The sequence below is a fragment of the Pseudovirgaria hyperparasitica genome (genome assembly GCF_010093815.1).
Source record: "Pseudovirgaria hyperparasitica strain CBS 121739 unplaced genomic scaffold EJ05scaffold_20, whole genome shotgun sequence".
NCBI lineage: Eukaryota > Fungi > Ascomycota > Dothideomycetes > Acrospermales > Acrospermaceae > Pseudovirgaria > Pseudovirgaria hyperparasitica.
Window position 1 is genome coordinate 312,449 of NW_022985568.1, and position 20,672 is coordinate 333,120.

At 49.9% G+C, this 20,672-nt stretch overlaps 8 protein-coding genes across 8 annotated transcripts; 2 read left to right on the plus strand and 6 right to left on the minus strand.

The window, feature by feature from the left end:
* Positions 1-40: 40 nt before the first annotated feature.
* Positions 41-1,146, minus strand: EJ05DRAFT_505023 (uncharacterized protein; the record flags this gene model as incomplete). The annotated part of the gene is made up of 1 exon (XM_033747654.1): positions 41-1,146. A coding segment is annotated over one exon (1,106 nt), but the record flags the coding sequence as incomplete, so codon positions are not given.
* Positions 1,147-2,225: 1,079 nt separating this feature from the next.
* On the minus strand, positions 2,226-4,180 carry EJ05DRAFT_480398 (phosphoribosyl pyrophosphokinase). Its single transcript, XM_033744859.1, has 4 exons — positions 4,118-4,180; positions 2,983-4,069; positions 2,603-2,926; positions 2,226-2,549 (listed from the first exon to the last, which is right to left on the minus strand). The coding sequence occupies exons 2-4, from the start codon at positions 3,967-3,969 to the stop codon at positions 2,493-2,495; spliced, it is 1,368 nt and encodes a 455-aa protein (XP_033595835.1). The 5' UTR covers positions 3,970-4,069; positions 4,118-4,180; the 3' UTR covers positions 2,226-2,492.
* A 934-nt stretch (positions 4,181-5,114) lies between these two features.
* On the minus strand, positions 5,115-6,460 carry EJ05DRAFT_213288 (uncharacterized protein). Its single transcript, XM_033739845.1, has 3 exons — positions 6,145-6,460; positions 5,836-6,092; positions 5,115-5,784 (listed from the first exon to the last, which is right to left on the minus strand). Exons 1-3 carry the CDS (start codon positions 6,273-6,275, stop codon positions 5,261-5,263), a joined length of 912 nt encoding a protein of 303 aa, XP_033595836.1. The 5' UTR covers positions 6,276-6,460; the 3' UTR covers positions 5,115-5,260.
* A 776-nt stretch (positions 6,461-7,236) lies between these two features.
* EJ05DRAFT_480400 (uncharacterized protein) lies at positions 7,237-9,664 on the plus strand. Its single transcript, XM_033744860.1, has 4 exons — positions 7,237-7,886; positions 7,977-8,084; positions 8,144-9,198; positions 9,253-9,664. Exons 1-4 carry the CDS (start codon positions 7,728-7,730, stop codon positions 9,425-9,427), a joined length of 1,497 nt encoding a protein of 498 aa, XP_033595837.1. The 5' UTR covers positions 7,237-7,727; the 3' UTR covers positions 9,428-9,664.
* A 209-nt stretch (positions 9,665-9,873) lies between these two features.
* EJ05DRAFT_213294 (uncharacterized protein) lies at positions 9,874-11,324 on the minus strand. The gene has a single exon (XM_033739846.1). The coding sequence runs from the start codon at positions 11,219-11,221 to the stop codon at positions 10,319-10,321; it is 903 nt and encodes a 300-aa protein (XP_033595838.1). The 5' UTR covers positions 11,222-11,324; the 3' UTR covers positions 9,874-10,318.
* Positions 11,325-13,008: 1,684 nt separating this feature from the next.
* Positions 13,009-14,948, minus strand: EJ05DRAFT_480403 (tryptophanyl-tRNA synthetase). The gene has a single exon (XM_033744861.1). The coding sequence runs from the start codon at positions 14,744-14,746 to the stop codon at positions 13,430-13,432; it is 1,317 nt and encodes a 438-aa protein (XP_033595839.1). The 5' UTR covers positions 14,747-14,948; the 3' UTR covers positions 13,009-13,429.
* A 398-nt stretch (positions 14,949-15,346) lies between these two features.
* EJ05DRAFT_480404 (CBP4-domain-containing protein) lies at positions 15,347-16,231 on the minus strand. Its single transcript, XM_033744862.1, has 4 exons — positions 15,911-16,231; positions 15,786-15,858; positions 15,622-15,733; positions 15,347-15,550 (listed from the first exon to the last, which is right to left on the minus strand). Exons 1-4 carry the CDS (start codon positions 15,952-15,954, stop codon positions 15,420-15,422), a joined length of 360 nt encoding a protein of 119 aa, XP_033595840.1. The 5' UTR covers positions 15,955-16,231; the 3' UTR covers positions 15,347-15,419.
* Positions 16,232-19,195: 2,964 nt separating this feature from the next.
* Positions 19,196-20,583, plus strand: EJ05DRAFT_444994 (HCP-like protein; the record flags this gene model as incomplete). The annotated part of the gene is made up of 2 exons (XM_033742153.1): positions 19,196-20,396; positions 20,453-20,583. 2 exons carry the CDS (start codon positions 19,196-19,198, stop codon positions 20,581-20,583), a joined length of 1,332 nt encoding a protein of 443 aa, XP_033595841.1.
* Positions 20,584-20,672: the final 89 nt, after the last annotated feature.

The window sequence follows — 20,672 nt, forward strand, 5'->3', positions numbered from 1 at the left end:
TGACGCATTATCGTGATTGTGATTGTCATTCCCGGCGAACGTAAACCCTCCCCTAGCTGGAACGGGTTCAGGAGGCAGTGAGCGACGTATCTCATGAGAGTGTTCCCAGGCGGGGTTATCAGGACCTTCGTCCATGACATCATCGTCATTGTCGCTGTCAGTCCAGGCCGAGCTCTTAGCAGAACCTTCGTCCGAGGAATCCGACGCATTATCGTCATTGCGATTGTCAGTCCAGGCGAATGTAAACTCTCTCCTAGCTTCAACGGGTTCAGGAGGTGGTGAACGACTTGTCTCACGAGGGTCTTCCCAGGCGGGGATCTTGTCAGGACCTTCGTTCATGAAATTCGACGCATTATCGTCATCGTGATTGTCATTCCAGGCGAACGTAAACTCTTCCCCAGCTTCAATAGGTTCAGGAGTCGGTGTACGAGAAGTCCCATAAGGGTTTTTCCAGGCGGGGATCTTACTAGGATCTTCGTCATCAGACACTCCCTTGACATCTTCGTAGTCACGTAGCTCGCCGTTTGGTAACATATCGGTTATGGTGTCTTCTGAGAATTGTATGGGTTTTCCATGGATCAAGATGGGGCCATCTTCATCTTCGGATGATTCGGTGTCACGAGATTGCTGAGTCCGATCATTGTGCTGTTCAGCGTCTTCGACATTCTGTGGCAGCTGGTTGGCAACTCCATCATCGCTCATCTCGACTTCAGGGGACTGAGTCTTGAGGGCAAACTGGGTTTGAGACTGGGTTACAGAACCACCGGCATTCTCGAGCTCTTCATGGCCCTGGGTTTGGGATTCGGTCGCTTCAATTGACTGCTTGATCTCTTGCTTAAGTTGCTCATCGGCCATGATGTCATCTTCGGCCTCAGCATGAGCTTCAGCATCGACGTCCTCAGGAATTTCCGAGAAATCCAGGGCTTTTGGTCGTACTCTGCGTCTTCCGCGCTTGGCTGGAGGCTTTTTGGTGACATTAGCACCCGTCACACTTGACTTAGAGCGAGCAGAAGATCTCTTGGACAGGAGCTTATCCAGATCGTTGCTATCAAGCAGTGGAGAGGCATTTGATCCAGGCTGATTAGAGCGGGCACGGGTCGTACGGCGGGTGGTCGCAGGAGTAGAGGGTTGCTTTGAGCGCGCCATTTCGATGATGAGGTGCAAAGATACTGTAGGAAAGGTTTATAAGGTTCAGAGTTTCTCAATTGAAGAAATGTGAAGTAGAATTGACAAAGAAACGTTGAATAGTGGTTTCTGTGTAGGTGGGAGAAAGAGAGGCGGAGGCGGCGTGCAGAGATTTTCTGTTTTGACTTACCGCGGGGTCGCGAAATCTGTTTACATGTGCGCGCTCGTAGCCCAAGGCGACCGGGCCTCGCGTTGCGTGTCGTGATGCTTTTACTTCACTTGAACAATGTTGAAGATGGTGAACAATGGCCGGCGCGTTCTGCCACCGCCCTCGACAGGACCTTGGCACCGCGCTAGCCACGCGAGCATGCCGAATTTAACCCGACCAATTAGCAACCTTAAAAAGTCACGGGTTGCAGTTGCAACAATCAGGCATTTAGATGTGGACTTGGATACTCTATTGCTCGTTTGTTTCTTCATAATACTTTTTGCCGATGTATCATAGTCGCCTCAACGTCCTAGCTCGCCAAGATAGCATCTTCCATGATATGTAGTACCTCTACTACAATCTATGCCACAAGGCATACCTCTCCTGTATCACACTAACACAAAGACGTCCCCATGACTCATAAACATCACCCTCTGATCGAGGGAATCTTGCTCAAACATCGCCTTAGGTGTCACAACCTAACTAGGACAAGCAAGCAGCCAAGGATGATGCAGGGATGTGAGTCTGAGCATTTACCAAGATCATCCATGTCAACTCCGTCGCGTTAGACTATGCACATCTATATACCGTGCCTGGATCAGCGTTGGTAGATAGGGGGAGGATCTGGGTATCTGGGCGCACACTTTAGGGAATGAAGTGATCGATCTGCATAAGTTCCGGACGGGCGAGGATGAGCTGGGTGTTGTGGTGGCATAATTTGATGATAACCGGGTGAGGAGGGCACGTGTCGAAGGGCAGTTGTGAGAGAGGATGAGAAGGATGATCCTAGGCGTCAATGCAGCGTTTTGAACGAGTAAGCAAGCAGATAGAAAGCAGTACCACCGATTGCTACGCAGAACAGAGGTCTTGGCATGCGAGAAGTGAGAACTAATGAGAATGACACAGATCAAACAGAGTTCATCTAATGAGTTTTCTATGACACAGACAGACTACGCACCGCACTTACAACATGAACCGAATGTTGTTTTTGGTATACATCGACAGTATTTGTTTCAATGATAATACGTACTTACCGCAGCAGCATTGTGTGCACTAGGTACTCCTGGACGCCATTTAATGCAATCAGAGATCAGTTTTGATGGTGAGTGGGAGCAGAATTGTTGGGATATCCAATGCTGTAAACTTCTAGGGGTTCGCTTCAGTCGTAGTTGAATAGAACACTGATGCTTTCACCATGGTGGACTCTGCGGATTGCCTGAAGATTGGCTGTCAGTATTATTTTGGAGCAATATGACGAATCATTCTTACCTCAGCGAAGACATGACCAATGTCCAACACTTCAAGCTTAGGGCACTTGGTCTTGTGCTCCGTCTGGTCCACACTGTTGGTGACCACTACTTTGTCTAGAGCACTTGCATTGATCCGATCGATTGCATCTCCGCTCAAAATTCCGTGGGTAACCAGAGCAATGACCTTAGTGGCGCCCTCGTTTTTCAGAAGCTTCGCAGCCCGTGTTATGGTGTTCGACGTATCCGCGAGATCATCAATCAATATTGCAGTCCTTTCAGCGACATCTCCAACCAGCATCATGGTCGCGTTTTGACGGTCATTGATCTGTGTCGGTCGTCGCTCCTATGTGACATGTTAGAAAACAGTTCGACTACTAGGCCAAGTAGCTGGAATCCGACCTTGTGGATCAGCGCGAAGGGCATTCCAAGAGCATCAGCAATTGCCGTAGCTCGTTTCGCACCTCCAGCGTCCGGACTCACAACTACGGCGTCCTGATATTTGGGGATGTTGTATTGGATGTATTTACGAAGCATGTGGCGACCGTAGAGATTGTCCACTGGAATATCAAAAAAGCCCTGGTACTGAGGGTCGTGAAGGTCCATCGTGATGACATGGTCTGCGCCAGCGCAGGTAAGCAGGTCGGCCACGAGGGTTCCTGCTTGTGCGACCCATTGACGATAGCCACGTTGGGGCTGGAACGCGGGGAGATTTGCATTTCTCAGCTGTCCCTTGTTCCCTTCCTTGCGATTATCCTTATCCGCCTCATGAGTACCGTTTACGTTATGATCGCGTGAACGGAAGTAGTCAAGGTTTGATCCAGAGGATTCTGCAGTATCAGATCGTTTTGGCGGGCCGTAACCATTGGTTTTTGTGGGGCTTCGCTGGGTGGCAGCGTCACTCTTGCGGTCAGCTATTCTCAATTCGCTCAGGCGAGAGTTGATAGCATCTGTGCCTGTGTTCAATCCTTGACTTTCCTGTTGTCCAGGGTAAGGAGTCTGCGGTCTACTATCAAATGTATAGTGGTTCTTGCTGGAAGATCCGTTTTGACCCTTCGCCAGCGGCGCACCAACTTTGTTATAGGGAACGTCGCTTTGTCGAGAGTAGGGGAAAAGCGGAAGTACTGCGGTGACTCTGCGCGCTGAGGCAATTTTGCAGGCCGAGATCATAATGACCAACTCCATGAAATCATCATTTACTTTCCCACCGCCAGATTGCAGTATGAAGACGTCCTTGCCTCGTACTGACTCAATAATCTCGACTCTCGTTTCTCCCACAGCAAATTTGCTGAGTAGGACTTTAGCGGGAGGTATGCCTAGGTGGTTGCAGATGCCTTCGGTGAGCTGCGGGTGGGAACTTCCGCCCAGGATCACGATGTTCCGCACCATAATTACGATCGTACAGATGATGTGGCTAGACAAACGAGGCGCGAGCCGAGACGGACAGAGGGCGATAGAAGGTTATAATGGGGGATCGATAGACCTTTGGCTGTAGCTGTTAGAAAGGCGTTTGAATTAACGCAGGACTTACACCCACGAAGTAGGAATTATGCTAGAGGTTAGTAGAGCGCGACCAGGTATTCGTGCATTTGCACAGGAGAGCGCAGGGCCAGAAACATTTTGACCAAACTGCAAGAGGGGAACAGAAGAGAAGAGAGAGGTTCGAGGCGGACGAGCCGCATAGTGAGTCGACCGAAAAATTCGTGTCTTGGCGACACTCACCGAAACCGAAAGGGCATGGCAAGGCGCGGAGCAGCATGTGGTAATTAGTGGTAAGTTTGCTAAACCATGGAAGTCCGGGCCAGGATAGTAAAGCACGCAAGCATCATAAGTTATTTGTCCGATGGGGAGACGTGTGCCTTCAATCTATTCGACTCCTACAGCATCGATAACGTCCGCAATATTGGGGGAATGACGTCGGGCTTTATACAGACCGTGAACGGGATACAGCGAAGCTGCTGCAGGACGACAACAGTGCAGTGCAGTGCAGTAGTAGCCCCAACCTTATCGTTCACCGTTTCACCGCCCTGCTGTTTGCCCATTCACAGCGAGTCGTTTGCAATCAGTCGTTGTATCAAACGGTCACCCCCCCGTTGCAGCCACGTTTCCTCTCGCGACCCGCTGCAGGGTCAAGACGGATCTTTTCATGCAGCCTGGAGACATTGCGCCCGCGACGCGCAGCTATCATGACACGCGGTACGAGATGCCTCGGGTAACGAGACCATGTCGCGTGCCGAATGTACTAAATAGTAGTTCACGTTTTCAGTGGTGTGTGCTGTACACATTAGGTCTAGCACTGCGAAGCCACAGATCATGCTTATCCATAGGATTCTTCAACACATGTGTTGTAACATCACCATCAGCACGAGTCAAGAGAGCCAAATTATGATATAAGTCTATTCTGCGAAAGTCTAAGGGTTATAGAAGCTGCAATGCGTCTGTCTACTCTTTACGTCAGAGACAGGACAGAGAGGAAAATTTGTTGTTTTTGACAAACGGAAAATGGGGTATCAAGGGTGACGGCTCCAGCTATTACAGCGGAGCCAAAAGGAGTGTCTATATCCAGTGTTACTTTCTTCTCCAACATTATTATCCCGTCGCGGCGGGTGTTCCAGGTGCCGGCATCCTGGCGAGGTATATCCTTCCATATATCGACCGTCATCGTAGCATTGCCGATGCCTCAAACTGGGCAGGTCAGGCTTCGCTTGTGACTGATAGCGTTGGGCTTCATCATGAGGCGCAATTTCCTCGGTAGAGCAACGTGACCCCAACACTGATGAGCTAACATTTGAAGGTAGGCTTCCTCCTCCTGGCGCAATTTGGCCTGACGTTTCGCAAGTTCGGAAGGTGACACTTTGATGGTGCCATCATCCTTCTGCAAGACGTTCGAAAAGTCCATCTTGTGAGACGTACGGACCGGCGAATTCGCTGGAGATAACACCAGCGCTTCAAGCTCTTTGCATTGTTCGATCATCGCCCTCATTCCAGTGCTGAATTGCTCTGCACGCGAGTACAGGTGTTCGGAGAAGGACGCTCCCCACAGTGGATCGTCAAGCATCGCGGAGCGCATTACGCCTAGAAAGAAAGATAGCTGTGGTAGAGTGACAGACTCTGAAGAGACGGGCATGGATTCCGAGAGGAGAACGGCGGCGATAACGAAACGAATATGGGTATCGGAAGACAACGTCGTGCTGACAACACATGCTACTCTCTTCGTCAGTCCTTAGGTTTCACACCACTGTATGGTCTGCTCACCTGGACAGCCTTCTGAATGGCACCAGTCACCTTCGTCCTCCAAGAAGCATTGCAGACTCAGGAAAGCATCTCGTGCGTCATCACGGAAGGCCAACTCCCAGTCATCGGGTGTGGTAGAGCAGAGAGCGGCTTGCGCTAGATCTGCGGCACGATTGAAGAGTTGTACAACCGGCATGACTACAGCATGAATGATATCGCGGTGAAGGATCCATTCCTCGTACGTTTCTTCGGAACATTCGAAGTGTTCTTCGCAGAGGCTAGTGGGCATTTGTTAGCATACATTCAAGCCCAGAGTCCTGGTCGACAGACATGTGATCCTGTGTACCAGCGAGATACGAGCGCAGAATTTGGAAGCCACGTGAATCGTTAATGATATCAACGACTTCAGGGCGGATAACGAATGGCGACGCGCCGTGAGGTGTAGAGTAAGTGCTCGTCATGTTGAATCGATGTTTGGCAAGACAGGGTTGATGATTGTGAAGAGCAAATAATGGTGGGCACGGGCATTGAACTTGGGAAGAAGTAAGGAGTGACGAAAAGCAAATGCTAGAGAATTGGTAAAAAAAGAGTGGAAGTAGTGAAGTATACGAGCCTTGAAGTTAGTCTTCAGGTCGTCGAAAGTCGAGAGATTAGCCCAAGCTTCCAGATTCCCAATAGGGTATAGTACGTTCAGGGGGTTAGGTTGGCTCAGAGCTGAAAAGCAACAGAATCTGCCACTGATCTTTACCACGAACACAAGACACACTCTGGCTATTTGTATGCGTTCGGATTGCAAGCTTCACTTCCAGCGAAGAGTCGCTGGCATCGCACAATGCCTGTGATCCTGGAACAGACACATCGCTGTCTCTACGCCATTGGCCTTACTCACGAGCCTACTGCAGAGTCAGTCATACATGGCGGGCAGACCCACTGGCTGGCTATGCGTGGAGTCAGTACAAAGTATCTTGCTGGCGATCTAGATTCTAGAAGTCGAGTGAGCTGAAGATAGATAACAATGTTCGCGACGGAATAACAGATCGTAATTGGTGATATTGCGCCATGTATGCATAAGAAGGCTTTCACACCCGTCGGCCTCAGCTGCACCTGTCGGTTAATCTCGCCGAAGATGCCGAATGTGTTAGCAGAAGGTGTTACAGTAGTTCGGAGGAATCATGTAAGTTACCGGTGAAGCATCAATGGGTTTACTGCAAGCTGCATGCATCGTGCTTATCGAGTTGCATGAAAGTGACGATCATATTTCATAGAGTATAGGGAGTGAGACACTCCAGGCGCATACAGATTCGGAACAGGTGGAGAGATAGCAGCGGGTCCCTATAATGGATTGGGGTTTGTGGGGAGAGGATTATACCGTAACCGTAGTAATGTAATGATGAAAGATTCCAACGCACAGGACACTGCAGCCACAGCCTGACCTTTCCACAGCCTTATTATATGCTTGCGCATCTTGCATGACCCAGGCTGTTGACTTCACGATTGTTAGAGGTTCTTGCCGACTGGAAGGGTCTCGTGCCGTGGTATTTCATACCTACACTGCTGACTAGAGTGACTGAACTGGTTGCCAATGGTAGGAGCGGGGATGCTTCACTTATCTCCGGCCACCTTCAGAAGTGCCAGTGCCCCTCCACCATCAATGAGCACCCCGTTTCCCAATTCCCATCCCATCTGCCCTTCGACGAGATCAATAACTTAGTAGCGGATTTGGCTTGTCTTCTATCACCGAGCACCATCAGACCCGACAGCGTCCATACACATCTCCCTTAAAGACACCTAGGTACAGTGCTGCAACAGATCCTCTGAGTGCCCAGCCGGAAGCAACTGGCCGACTTAGATACGGGCATCTGCAGACTACTTCAACCCCTTCCACCTTTTACATCAGTAGCAACACATTCATCATGGTTGTACTACTCGATCTCTCGGCAGAGCTGCTACAGTATATTTTGCTCGAAGTGAACCCCCTGGATCTTGCTTCGCTGTCTAGGACCTGCTATGCATTGAATCACTATATCAACCCAAACAAATTGCTCTGGAAAGGTGTATTTCTCCGTGCCTATGTGAGTAAGAGGAGTTCATATGTTCTAGCGAGTCCATACAACGGGCATGCAGCTTATTCTGTACGTCCAGTCTCAGCTAATGTTGTAAAGGACTGCCCTACCAATCTACCAGAAGGCACACAGCCGGATTGGGGAGCCTTGCTCCGCAGCTACGTCAGCATGGAGAAAATTCTGGATTCTGACGATATCTCAATGAAGGTAGATGATCGCTTTGACGACAGAAGCGTACTAGAAGCTAATCAGTACTCGTAAAACAGAGAGCTAATTTCAAGAGTGTCGCGGAAACAAGTTTGAATAGGGTTCTTTCCTCACATCGCAAGTCTGCGATGTCGCGGAATCTGGCATCAATGGATCGGCTATTCTCCATCCAGGAGAATGTCGATATATTCATCTCCGCTTCTTCTTTATTCAAGGATGGTGGATCCGCAAGTCAATGGCCGAGAAATAGTGAAGAAGAACGTCAACTTAGTGCCAAGCTCCACGTTCTTTTCGGCGTACCGGAGGTTCCACGATCGAGAGCCCTGCAGCAAGCCGAGCTCCATGCTCACGCCAAGGCACGGGTATATGATCTTCGACAATATACTGACAAAACTGCATGGGGGCCCTTTGTTAATGATGGCAGCATGCGTGTAGATTGGGAGAAGGCTGAAGCCATCATGCTCGACCTCGCACACAACCTAGAAAAGTTTACGAGCCACGCGTGTAACCACTTTGCCTCCAACTTTATATGGCCTTCGCGCTTCCAAGGCTGCTCTGCAAACAGCTACGAATCAAAACCTCTTCATGAATATCCTGAGCCACGCGCAGTCATAGGCCACTTCCTGCCCAGTACACCACCTGACATAGCACCCCTCTACCACGAACCAGCCTTACCACTGGATATCATAGATCCATATGGCGTCACCGGCACATGGCGCAGAGTTGTCTGTTTCCTCGATTACACCGACCTCTACCGTATCAATTTCGAAATGGAGCAACCAGCTGCAGATGCACCCAGACCTCCCCTCGACGAGCAAGAAGCCATCCGACTCATCAGAATCAACCTGCGGGTGACCAGAGTAGAACCTCCAGGCGAGCACGATGGCAAAGACTACCCGGTTGTCCACTTCAACGGCAGGTCTCGCTCCATGCACACTCATTGGGATCCCAACGCCACCTCCCGCATTCGCGGCTCCGTTCGACAAACTCCTGAAGGCGAGATTCGGTGGACCTCCTTCAGTCTCTTCCACGGCGAGGAGCGTTGGCGCAGCGAAGGTATTCAGGTCGGCGGAATCCGCTCTTCACGCGGTATCCTAGGAACTTGGTTCGACAAGTAAGTCTTCCGCTACAGCTACTCGTACACATCTTTCGCTGACCCTGTATCTAGGGACTATGAAGAAGCCGGACCTGCAGGACCAACGGCATTCTGGAAGACAAGCGACGACATCATCGAGGAGAAGCGCCAGCCACAAGCCGCTGCGGGCAGCTGGCACCACGCGCACCACACCGCGCACTATTCGTCTGACGACGACGACGATGACGATGATGACAACAGCGATTGAACAGGCTCATTTGGATTTCCTTAGCACGTCGATGTCTTTGTGGCATCTCGTAGGTAGTTTGGTGTTTTGACACATGTCTTGGCGTCATCAGTTTGTGTGGGATTCGTGCGGTGCATTCATTGCCGGTTTGGCTTTTGTTGGGTGACAGCGCATCGCACCGGAAATTCTCTTCATTAATTACCTTGGTAGACATGATGGGACGTGGTCCCCACAATAGAATGCATTATTGAAAATGCTGACTTAATACTTTTCCCTTGAACGAATAAAACACTGTCGCGTCATTTGGAGACCAACGTGACATTCTTTGACTACCTATCGGTCCTATCGGTCCGTTTACAATGAAGTAGACCGGAGTAAAGCTCCACTGAAACTATTGAAAGGAGGATTCCTCAGTCACGTGTTGTGTTCCTCCCGACCTAAATAACTAGCTGGGTGCGACTGCGGCCATACCGCAGTGATCAACATGTTTCGCCGTTGTTTCACCGTGCGACGCACGTCACTCTGTACAGACACAGTAGAAATGACAGTATGCATAACTTTTTCTATTTGGAAATAGTATCACGCATTTATTATCATTGCGTTGGGACGTAGTTGCTGCTAAATTGATATATGTTAAGCACCACCAGCCGCAAAAGAACTCATACGAGACGTCGAACCGTTGGACCACCCAGTCCAATCGCTGTTTCTGCTCATCACCCAGTTTCCCTATGATTGTTTCCATGTACGCCGTGACCGAGATAGAAAGAGGTAGATAAGAAGGACATAAGCGAGAAATTTGCATGAGATGACGCGGGGATCTGGTGAGATGTCCAGATCCGAATGAGGGAGGGAAAAAAGAAACAAGGTTGTATAGTACAGTAAACCGGAGCGCGCGCAAATGGGGCTCGACAGTTACATTTGCATAGCGTCGTCCTGTGGAACGATAGAAGAGATATCGGCGGAGGCTGTAGACATCTCTACCTCAAGAGTGCTGGGTTGACCAGGAGGTGTGTTGCGCTGAGCATTGATGCGGTCGCCGAGAACAGCAGGGACAGGGCGAACTGTAAGGTTGGACACAGCAGACTGAAGGTCATTGCCAATCAATTGGCACCATGACAGGCTATCGTGAAAAAGCCAATATTTCGCCAGACCATGAATGTCTGTCGCGCGAACCAAGTAGGCAGACAGACGCTCACTTTCAAGCATGATGGTTGCATTGGTGAGAGCAAAGTGATTCTCGATGACGCGAGTGTACGCGCGGGTCGATGCAGTAGGATCCGCCATCATGTTTGCCCATCCGACACCAAGCTCAGTGATGAGTTGGTTGATGGTATGACCTTGTTCGTCAATGACGACGCTCGCTTGTTGGTCTGGTTCCGTCAGGGAATCAACGCGACTGGAGCGAGTGCGTGCTGATTTGCGCGACACCGCGACGGGACGAGACGCGATCTCTCTTTGTTCTTTCTCCGCTTTCTCTTCGGCCCAGGTGCCTGTTTGTGATTCAGCGCCAATGTGAAAGCCGGTTCTGTCGTCAGGGTAAATTAGGGTCATGCCAGGCCCGTATATGGGTTCAGGCTTGGGCTTAGGTGGAGCAGCGTTGGGGCAGTCGGCAGGACGGTCCTCAGGGTCGACGTCTTGTATAGATCTTTTGCGGCCAGCAGCTGAGGTGTTTACCGCAGCTTGATAGTTGAGCGAAGGAGGAGTAGGATGTCTTCGTATGGGTGAAGTTTGTCGAGCGTGGGCGGAGAAGTAGTCTGGGGGCTGCTGTGGAGGGAGGACGACGGTTGGAGATGAAGCGTAATAGTTGAGCGCCATTGCGACTGCGAGTTAGTAGATCAGAGAAATCAAACAACAATTGACTAGATACTAAAGCTTCACATGCAACACGACACGTAATAGGTAGTGCTGGTGAGGCTGGAAGCGTGCCGAAGGTGAGGTGCAACGAGGCGTCGAGCAAGGTAAGGTGGGTGGACGAATGCGAAGAGATACCTGTCGAGGGAGAGAAGAAGGAGGAGGAGCTTCAAGAGAGGCGGAGGTAGGAAGTGAGAGTATTTGTATTGGTGGGACCGAGACGTTTGGTGGTGCAAGAAGGTGGGTGGGAATGAAAGAGAGACAAGAAGTGGATGGGATGGGCGGGTTTAAGACCTCAGAAGCTATAGATAGAGTACAGCCAATCATGAGTACGAAGGGACTCCAGTGAGCGCTAGACCGTTTGCAGCTGAAGGTTCGACACGGGAGCTTGGCACTGCATCACTGCCAAAAGCAGGGCGAACGGCGGTATGACTTTCCGGTGGCTGGCAGCTAGTCCATTTCCATTGGTAGGGCAGGAGCAGTCAGCAAGGTCTGCCTTGTTGCCCTACAGTGGTGGTCCGACTTGCTCTCTATTAATTTTAGCGAGTGTATGCTTTCGGAGTAGTGTTGTACTCGTAAGGAGCCATAGTCACATGAGTGAGCCGCGCTCGGGCTTTACATAATTCTGGCATATTCAGGCACGTGACGATATTTCTCCATCATCGTTACAAGGAAGGATTTGTAAGTCAACTGTCACCCTGCTACCCTGTACCTAGATAGGGATCTGAGTCGAGCGTCTCAGCCACATATAGCATTCTTCAACATCTATAGGCTCAGGTTAGAGATGTCAATCAACTTTTTTCGACTTTCTGTACGGTACATATCGTCTTGGTGTATAAAATAATTAGGATTTTCGAATATAATACTGTCTGTGTATTCTTATGCGTCGCTATTCGCTGTATTTATATCATTTTTGTCTCCTGATTGCTCGTTGAATGACAGACAGCAACAAGCTGTTGCTGTGGAAGAAAACCACTCCACGCAACGTAGAAGAGGCCAGCTATCATATACTCTAATCATTGGTTGTCTTGATGCGGAAATCTGAAGGCGGGACTTGGAATGTGGAAATCCGAATGTGTGTCTCTGGATATGCACATCTATTCCAAAATTCACCTTCCCCATCCCATCCAACTCTTTCAGACGATATACCATATTATCACCCTTATGCGTGTGAAGCCTCAAGAGAGCGCCATGTACCACACTTATCCCCGCAATCTCGACAGAATGCCATCACTAAGCAGTCCAAGTAAGCAGGTGCGCTGATTGTATTCGTCGTCATCGATCTATTGCTCGACGAAGAACTTCAGATCTGACTGCTAGCTGATTCATCCTCGCGACGTGTACACCCTTCCAGAGACCCTTAAGTGGATCGCCCGCGTCGGTGTCGAAGCCATGATACCCCAGCTTCTGACAAGAATTCATGTGGAGAAGGATGCTGTCGTGTACTTGGACGTGACACTGCGTCAATTTAGATGTACTATATACTTATCTGGTGCGACACGCCAGCCTTCGGGACAGTCGATATTTTGATATGTGAAATCGAAGACCCGAAGCATAAGATGACATCATGGGCTAATCTGGACGATCTTGAGGTCAATGTCGAGATCGTGGAATGGGGAAGACTTGGAAGCCATTTCTATATAAGTTTGCTATTTGTATTGAGACACTTCATGCATGTAATCTGCTTCGTAGACTATTGTTCACCTAATTTGATGATACTCAATCGAGGTCATACGTATGGTCTATCGATGAGACGGGTCTTCAAGAGCGCAAGGACTGCTTTGGAGCTGATCGCTACATACAAGACAGAGTAAGAGCTGTTGTTCGGTAGATAATCTGTATATATAAGAGTAGCGACTACCTCGAGAACAAAAGTGTAGACACTATAATTTACAACAAGACAGATGGAATAGTCATTTTAGCTGTGTGAGAATCCATTGGACTCTTGCCTAGCATCACACTATCTTGGAAACCATATCCAGGTTTTCAAGAAAGCGAAGTCGTCAATTACCTGGGCACTGCACAGCATCATTAGATATCCATTGTCATTTGCTTAATTCATCGACAGGTCAGATACTGTGTCAAACTGCATGGTAGGTGTCTCGCTTTTCGGCTACGTACTGCCTTACCATAATGGCAGGTTCCACCTACAGCCATGTCTACTGTACCGATTTACTTCTTCTCGGGCTTCACTGGATTCTTGTTTCCTTCCCACTTTAATTCTCTTGGAGTCATGTATGCTTCTAGCACATCATCTGTCACCTCCTTTCGTCGATCTTGATAACCCTTCACATACTCTTGTAACTTTGCAACACAAATCTTTTTCAGTGCGCCGGTTCCTAAGTCTCCTTTTCTGTACTGCTGTGCGAGCTCATCCAGCTTCGCATCATCGTCATCAAAGTAGCTCAAGTATTGATATGCGACGTCAACGTCCGGGTTACCACCAAGCTCTTTGTGTAGCTCAATAGTCTCTTGTCCTCCTGAGAAAGCATGTTTGTTGATTTTCTTTTCTATTTGCTTGGCGGTGTCACTCATGAAGATGGCGGAGTTGGGGTCGCTTGACGACATCTTGCCACCGGGCCCGTACAGGCCGGTCAGGAACTTCGAATGGATGAGAGCAGCCTTCTTGATCGGCGGCTTCATCTTGTGAGAATTGTCTCTGACTAAACGGAAATAGGGGTCTTGGTCGATGGCACAGGGTATTAAGCAGCGTATCTTGGAAGATTTCTTGCTACGGTTGCCAGCTGGATCATCACCGAAGATGTGAGGGTATGAGGTCGGATATGCGGCAACACACTGAAGAGCAGGAAAGAAAATGCGGCCGATGTTGGTGCTCAAGTCGAAACCAAAGGCTCCACGAACTTGGTTGAATGTAACTGCTCTTGCAAACTCCAATGCATTCTGATAGAAGTGACCGCCAATGTATTCCGTGTCCATGTATATGAACGTCTTTTTAGGATCGAATCCAACAGCAATAATATCTTTCGCATTCTCCCGGGCGAACTGGCGCACATCTTCTATCTTCAAATCGTTCTTGAACAGGAATTTCTCGTCGTCCGTCAACATGATCACCAACGGAACATCGAAGACGTCTTGCAGCCATTTTGTGAATTCGAAAGGTATCGTGTGCCCAATATGCATGCTTCCACTACTCGGGCCTCTCCCTGTGTATAGCATGAAGGTCTCGCCGCGCTCGTAGCAGTCGAGGATCTCGTTGAAGTCGCGGTGGCTGAAGAAGAGGCCTCGTTTCAACCAGCGATGAGGTTCTTTGCCAGTCACTTTGGTGAATCGTGCCAGTAGCTCGTCGTCGATCAGCTTCGTATTCCATTGCTTCGATATTGCAGCGTAGTCGAATTCCTTCGCGTTTCCTTGCTCATCGGTCCCAGCAGAGACGTTCCAGGGATCGATAGCTTGCTCTGTAGCTTTTGTAGCTGTGTCGGTGACAGCAAGCGCCGCCACAGAAGGTGGCTCGCTGGGCTCGTTCGTCATGCCAAATTATGTGTATGACGAGAGTATAAGGAGTCAAAAAGCGTGAAATGTGGTTTCAGTCCATCGCAAACAGTAAGACTCATTCGGCGCGGGGCGTTTCGCCGGTCTCGTTTCTCGTTAAATTCTGCCCCGCCATGGATAAGAAACAAAGCCCACCATACCCTCCAGCTGATCCGCTGCCCGTAAAGAAACGCCCTTGCACAATAATTTTAAGTTTTAATCACTTGGTTGGTAAACAAGGTTTTGCTTGCTTTAGTAATTTGATGTACTCAGAATTCAATCCACGTTCGATCTCAATGGCAGCCATCATTGTGAGGTAAAGTATGAATAAGCTTCCCTGCTTCGGTTCGAGATTGGGATAGACATCGTGGTTGAAGAGGAAGCCGAATGTAAGTGTCGAGTCTTGATACATGTACAGAGATATGGAGGCAATGTTGGAACTTGGTCTTCTATCATGATCCCTTCATAACCTCCGAGTCAATAACCGCCCAGAGGTGGTTCTATTTTTATGACAATGCTGTTATAGCGCTGGCATGAAGAATCGTACTGGCAAACATATGTTCTATAGCATCAGCGACTTGCCTCTCACTGTACACAGGTGAAAAGGATAACGCTATTCTCATTGGACATATGTACATGAAGGTATGTATAAATTGTACAATTCGGAAGAAGTTCACGCGTTGCTTTTGCGAATCTCTTGCTTCTGTTTCTCCATCTCAGCAGCCAACAGTCTACGCGTCTCCTCTGACGCCTCTCTTGTAACTGCTCTCTCCTTTTCTTGGGCTTCTGCAATTGCACCCCAGACTGTAGACTGTCAGGATACGGTACAAAGGGTGATCCACGTGACCATAGATCATGATAGTGAAGGCTCGTACTATTCTTATCTGATTTAGCATTGTCCTTTAGCCTGTTGACGAAAGCATCGAATTCTTCTTGGTTCTTGGCTCGATTCTCTAACGAACGCTTTTGCAATTCTGGGTTATAGCGCTGGCGATGATGTCAATTTCGTGCATCTTGCACATCGTCTATCTCTGCTCACTTTGAATAATTCTTCCTCTGTCGGTTGTACCCACATGACCAGGGCTGGTCCTCCAACGCACAAAACTACGCCTCTGAGATGACTTCAAAACGTGTAATCCATCAGGGGCTGGGAGTTGAGCTTACGAGGCAACCATTTTGATCCAGCCCTTTGTGGAAAGACCAGGCATGGTGACGTTGATGACTTGAACACACACTTATGAGATGCGAGAATTCAATTGCGATTGGAAGATCAATATGATAAGATCTCGATGACTGGGCAAACAAACTATGTTCACGATGAAGCCAGCCGGTGCAAAACATGCAGACCCGACTCCGAAAGTGGTGATGTTCTGGAAGTGTTCGATGTGGCGCTACTGTGGCTGGGCGGCCAATCTTAATTTCACGGGACGGGGGCGCGTTTGGGAAGCGTGAATTGGGCAAGACGAAGAGAAGATCTTGTGATTCAGACGTTGGAACTACTGTAACTAAGCCTTACCAACCCAAATTTTCACGTGGGATATTCCAACATATTCCCGTCAGTTGGGGGAATGATTCGCAGTTTGCAGGTGATCCACGAGTGTTTCGCATGGCTGAAGGCGGGGCGGGCAGTCGTTGAGGCTAGCTAGGTGCAGGCGGGTGACGGGTGTGGGCGATTCCCCCTAGATCCCATGTCGAAACACCAGGAAATGAAGATTGTTAATGCGAGGGTAGCAGTAGCATAGGAATCAGGCCTGTAGCTCCACATGAACACGGTATATCCCATAACCCTCTGGGCCCGCTGACGTCTCTTGTGATCCTTTACTGGTGCGCATTGTCGTGGCATTGCCTACATGTGCCGCTCGTCTTAACGTGGGCTGGAGCTTGATGTATGCCATCTCTGTTCCCTCGCACCCACACGCGCTCTTCCAGCCTCCATCACCACCTGTCCTGACCAGCTTCCATCTACCAACGCTCGTTTGACTTCTACTATCCTTTATCCCTTACATGTCACTGAGTCTACAAGCGCGCAGCTCCGAGAACCTTGCATGTCTGCAGATTTACGGCCCGGCTGTGGATCTTGCGCAACACTCTCATCAACGCCATCTCACCTTTCAAAGCCGTGACCGTCGTCCAAGTGCTCAACATACCTTCATTCGACCATCTAGTAGCCTGATTGTCTCGTCAATCGCGCTCTGTCCCCACATATGACAGCATTCGAGTCAGACTTACAGTGCTGGTCGCTGTTTAGATCTTGAGACAATATACACATATCACGCCTGAGTGACAACCTAGAAAGACCTTCCACTACGTGGCCTCGAAGATCATATCACTGCTCTATTCCCTGATCATCCCTACGGAGGCCGTGTGCCTTCTTGATCACTTAGAAAAGGCCCTCAAGTCTGGAGTCTCTATACGTCAATTCGCAGCTCGAAGCCATTAATTGGGATCGATAGTACATCGATACGCGCATCTGCAATGGCTTACGACTCGCACGCAGACTACCAAGCGCCGCCGCGACGATACATGGACCAAGGAGCGCAGCAGCGACCACCTTCAAACCAAAGGAACAACGCGTACAGTGGGCAACATCAGGGAGAATACGCATATAATGACTATGGATATCAGCAAGATTTCTACGGACAGCAACAATATGGCTCAAAGCCGACTCAAGTCAATCGAGGTCCCAGACCACCACCACGACAACAACCACAACACCAACAAGAGTATCAGCAAGACGAGCTTGGTTATGGGGATCTTATCAGCGGGTATGAGGAGAGCAGCCAACAGGCTCCAAGAAATCAGGGTCCTTCAAGAGCCGCTGTACCTCGACAGCCAATATCCCGCCAAGATCATTCCTATGGGTATGATGAGGGATATATTGAGCAGAACAATGGGTATGAGCAGCAGTCCAGACGTCCTCCACCAGGCCCTCGGCAGCATTCTGGGGGTCGTGGGCCTCCTATGCGGGGACCGCCGCCTCCAGGCTATCATCCGCAGCAGAGTATGGGTCGAGGAGGAAGGCCACCACCTGAACAACGTCCAGATCCAAGGGGTTCTGCAAATCAAAGTAGAGCTCGTCCCCCGCCAAACTTCGAAGGCCGTCCACCTTCTGATCAGCCAGGCAACAGACCACCGAGTAAGTAACGTGGATATAGTGCATCGCATAATTCGCCTGACAAGGTTACAGCTCGCGAGCGCATACTAAATAAGCAGCCACCGCTGAAATTGTCTCAAGACAATGCTTTTCCAACTTTTGGGGCGACGAAAGCAACTCCGCCGGCGGCGGAATTGGAGAACCCGATGGCCAAGCTGAATATCCAAGACGCACGGGGGAGTGAGGATCGCGCGCGACCACCTACATCTGCAAGCCATAAGAGTAATGGATCAATGAGAGGCCCACCACAGAATGGATTCCATGATTCGGGCTACCAAGACAGTTTTGAACCTCCATTTACTCAACAGCGCCCAGGCTACGCGTCCAAGGACAGCTTCAACTCAAGGCCCTCACTAGACAGCTCACGCGATACGCGCTCATCTCAACAGCGGAACTCTCCACCAAGGCCACCGCCTCTCAACCTCGGGACCAATCAGGCAGAGCGTGTAAGCGGCAGCTCACATCATCTAGCGCCTTCATATAGTACTTTTGGTCCCATATCGAGGGCTGCAACTATGCCGAATAACAGCTCAGCTGATTCTAGGCTATCTCAGCCTCAGCAACAATGGGCCCGCGCTCAGACCGATAGCTACCAAGGCCCTGCTTCACCAAGCTACATGGGTCGCCCATCTACTGCGAGTGGATCAGGTCAAAACTGGAACAGCAGGCCCACCACGCAAGATGCCCAAAAATACAAGGCCTTCACATCGCCCAAGTATGAAACCCAGGATCCTCTCGATCTAAATCATACGAGAGATGAAAGTCTTTCGGATCTCTACGACGACTACGCATACGACGATGATTCGAAGCACACGCGTACAAATAGCAGGGAGGAGGCTATCGAGTTGGAGATGCCAAACTTCGATGCGATACCAGCAGCTAGCAGCCCTCGATTTACGCTACATTTCAATTCGCCAACGTTCAATGTGGCGCCCTCAACAGACTTACCAGAGGTTGATGATGGGAACGGCTTTTACAAGCAGGCCAAAATGAGTCGTTCACAGCCGGACCTACGGGCTCAGGCACGGGAGGGATATCACCAGTACAATGGGAACAACGTCCCTCCTATGCCACGCGGCAACATGACTCCAGCTCCACGCGGGCGTGGAAGCGGATCGGGGCCAGGACCGAATATGAATGGCGGTTATGGCCACAGAGAAGGACCAAGAGGCGCACCAGGACCTCACGGACATGGTATGGACAAGCCGCAATCTGATTTGGATACTACTGACCAGTTTCAATACTCAGATTTGGGTTCTCGCTCTTCTATGGATATTCAAAGACCTAGTATGCAAATGAACGAGCCACATTACAGCAATCCAGACGCTTTGCCTTCGCATCCTGTTCCAGTACGGCTTGGGCTAAACGACTCTACCAGTCCCTCGAACAGCAATCAAGGTCCACACCGACCTCCGCCTGTCCGACAATACAATGATCCTGCCACTGCGCGGAATTCAGTGGGTGGCACCTCAATACCGGTCACTCACGACGAATTGAACAGGTTACGAACTGTTGTTTCAACAAATCCCCACGATCGAAAGTCGCAGCTTCTCCTCGCAAAGAAGCTCGTTGAGGCAGCACGCGTTCTAGCCGACGAAGGAGGCTCAGTTGACATAAAGACACGAAACAAGAATCGGGAGAGATACATTTCCGAAGCCCACAAGAACGTCAAGAAGCTCGTCACACTTGGTTATCCCGAAGGGATGTTCTATATGGCAGACTGCTATGGTATGGGTCAATTAGGCCTCGAGGTAGATACCAAGGAGGCCTTCAATCTTTATCAGGGAGCGGCGAAGATGGGCCACGCGCAGTCCGCGTATAGAACTGCCGTGTGCTGCGAGATGGGAGCCGAGGAAGGCGGTGGCACGCGCAAAGATCCACAGAAGGCTGTGCAATGGTACAAGCGTGCCGCTGCTCTGGGTGATGTTGCTGCCATGTACAAAGTCGGTATGGTACTTATGAAAGGCTTGCTTGGCCAGCAAAAGAATATGGGCGAAGCTGTCAACTGGCTCAAACGTGCCGCAGAACGTGCAGACGCGGAGAACCCCCATGCGCTGCACGAGCTTGGTCTCCTGTATGAAGGTGTCTCGACTAACGCGTCTGGTCCGGTCATACGTGACGAGAATCATGCAGGTCAACTGTTTCGGCAGGCTGCAGAATTAGGATACAAGTTCTCGCAGTTCAGACTTGGCCAAGCTTATGAATATGGCCAGCTTGGTCTACCAATTGACTCTCGAAACAGTATTGCTTGGTATACGCGCGCTGCGGCGCAAGGCGAACATCAGAGCGAACTGGCCTTGAGTGGCTGGTATTTAACTGGCAGTGCTGGTTTGATCGAACAGAGTGATACGGAGGCATATCTGTGGGCTCGAAAGGCGAGTACGGCAGAAGTTCCGTTACCCAAAGCAATGTTTGCCATGGGTTACTTCACTGAAGTGGGCATTGGATGTCCAAGAAGTCTAGAGGAGGCGAAGAAATGGTATGGGAGAGCTGCAGGTATGTCGTGCGAAACCCCCCGGCGTTGCGGGATTTTATATTGACACTTTGCCTAGCACATAAATTTCCGAAAGCACAAGAACGTCTCGAGGAATTGAAGAAGGGTGGCATGAAGGCACAAAAGAGTCGTGAGAGATTGAGTCGTACCGACAGAAAGCAGCAAGACGAGAATTGTGTTGTCATGTAAGGGACCATGTCCTACTTCCTGCTACCTTTGTATTATTGCCGACTGCGTCTGAAATGCCCTGTATTGAAGACCATCTCTCCGATTTGCGT

Coding starts and splice junctions, on each gene's coding strand:
- EJ05DRAFT_480404 (XM_033744862.1), bottom strand. CDS start 15,954: ATGCCTGGTCTTTCCACAAAGGGCTGGATCAAAATGGTTGCCTC. Junction 15,734..15,785: donor CAGAGGAAGAATTATTCAAA/GTGAGCAGAGAT, acceptor CATCATCGCCAG/CGCTATAACCCAGAATTGCA. Junction 15,551..15,621: donor TGCTAAATCAGATAAGAATA/GTACGAGCCTTC, acceptor GACAGTCTACAG/TCTGGGGTGCAATTGCAGAA.
- EJ05DRAFT_213294 (XM_033739846.1), bottom strand. CDS start 11,221: ATGGCGCTCAACTATTACGCTTCATCTCCAACCGTCGTCCTCCCTCCA.
- EJ05DRAFT_480400 (XM_033744860.1), top strand. CDS start 7,728: ATGGTTGTACTACTCGATCTCTCGGCAGAGCTGCTACAGTATATTTTG. Junction 7,887..7,976: donor GTGTATTTCTCCGTGCCTAT/GTGAGTAAGAGG, acceptor AATGTTGTAAAG/GACTGCCCTACCAATCTACC. Junction 8,085..8,143: donor CTGACGATATCTCAATGAAG/GTAGATGATCGC, acceptor CTCGTAAAACAG/AGAGCTAATTTCAAGAGTGT.
- EJ05DRAFT_480398 (XM_033744859.1), bottom strand. CDS start 3,969: ATGGTGCGGAACATCGTGATCCTGGGCGGAAGTTCCCACCCGCAGCTC. Junction 2,927..2,982: donor CCTTCGCGCTGATCCACAAG/GTCGGATTCCAG, acceptor CATGTCACATAG/GAGCGACGACCGACACAGAT. Junction 2,550..2,602: donor TTGGTCATGTCTTCGCTGAG/GTAAGAATGATT, acceptor GCCAATCTTCAG/GCAATCCGCAGAGTCCACCA.
- EJ05DRAFT_480403 (XM_033744861.1), bottom strand. CDS start 14,746: ATGACGAACGAGCCCAGCGAGCCACCTTCTGTGGCGGCGCTTGCTGTC.
- EJ05DRAFT_213288 (XM_033739845.1), bottom strand. CDS start 6,275: ATGACGAGCACTTACTCTACACCTCACGGCGCGTCGCCATTCGTTATC. Junction 6,093..6,144: donor GCTGGTACACAGGATCACAT/GTCTGTCGACCA, acceptor AATGCCCACTAG/CCTCTGCGAAGAACACTTCG. Junction 5,785..5,835: donor CCATTCAGAAGGCTGTCCAG/GTGAGCAGACCA, acceptor CGAAGAGAGTAG/CATGTGTTGTCAGCACGACG.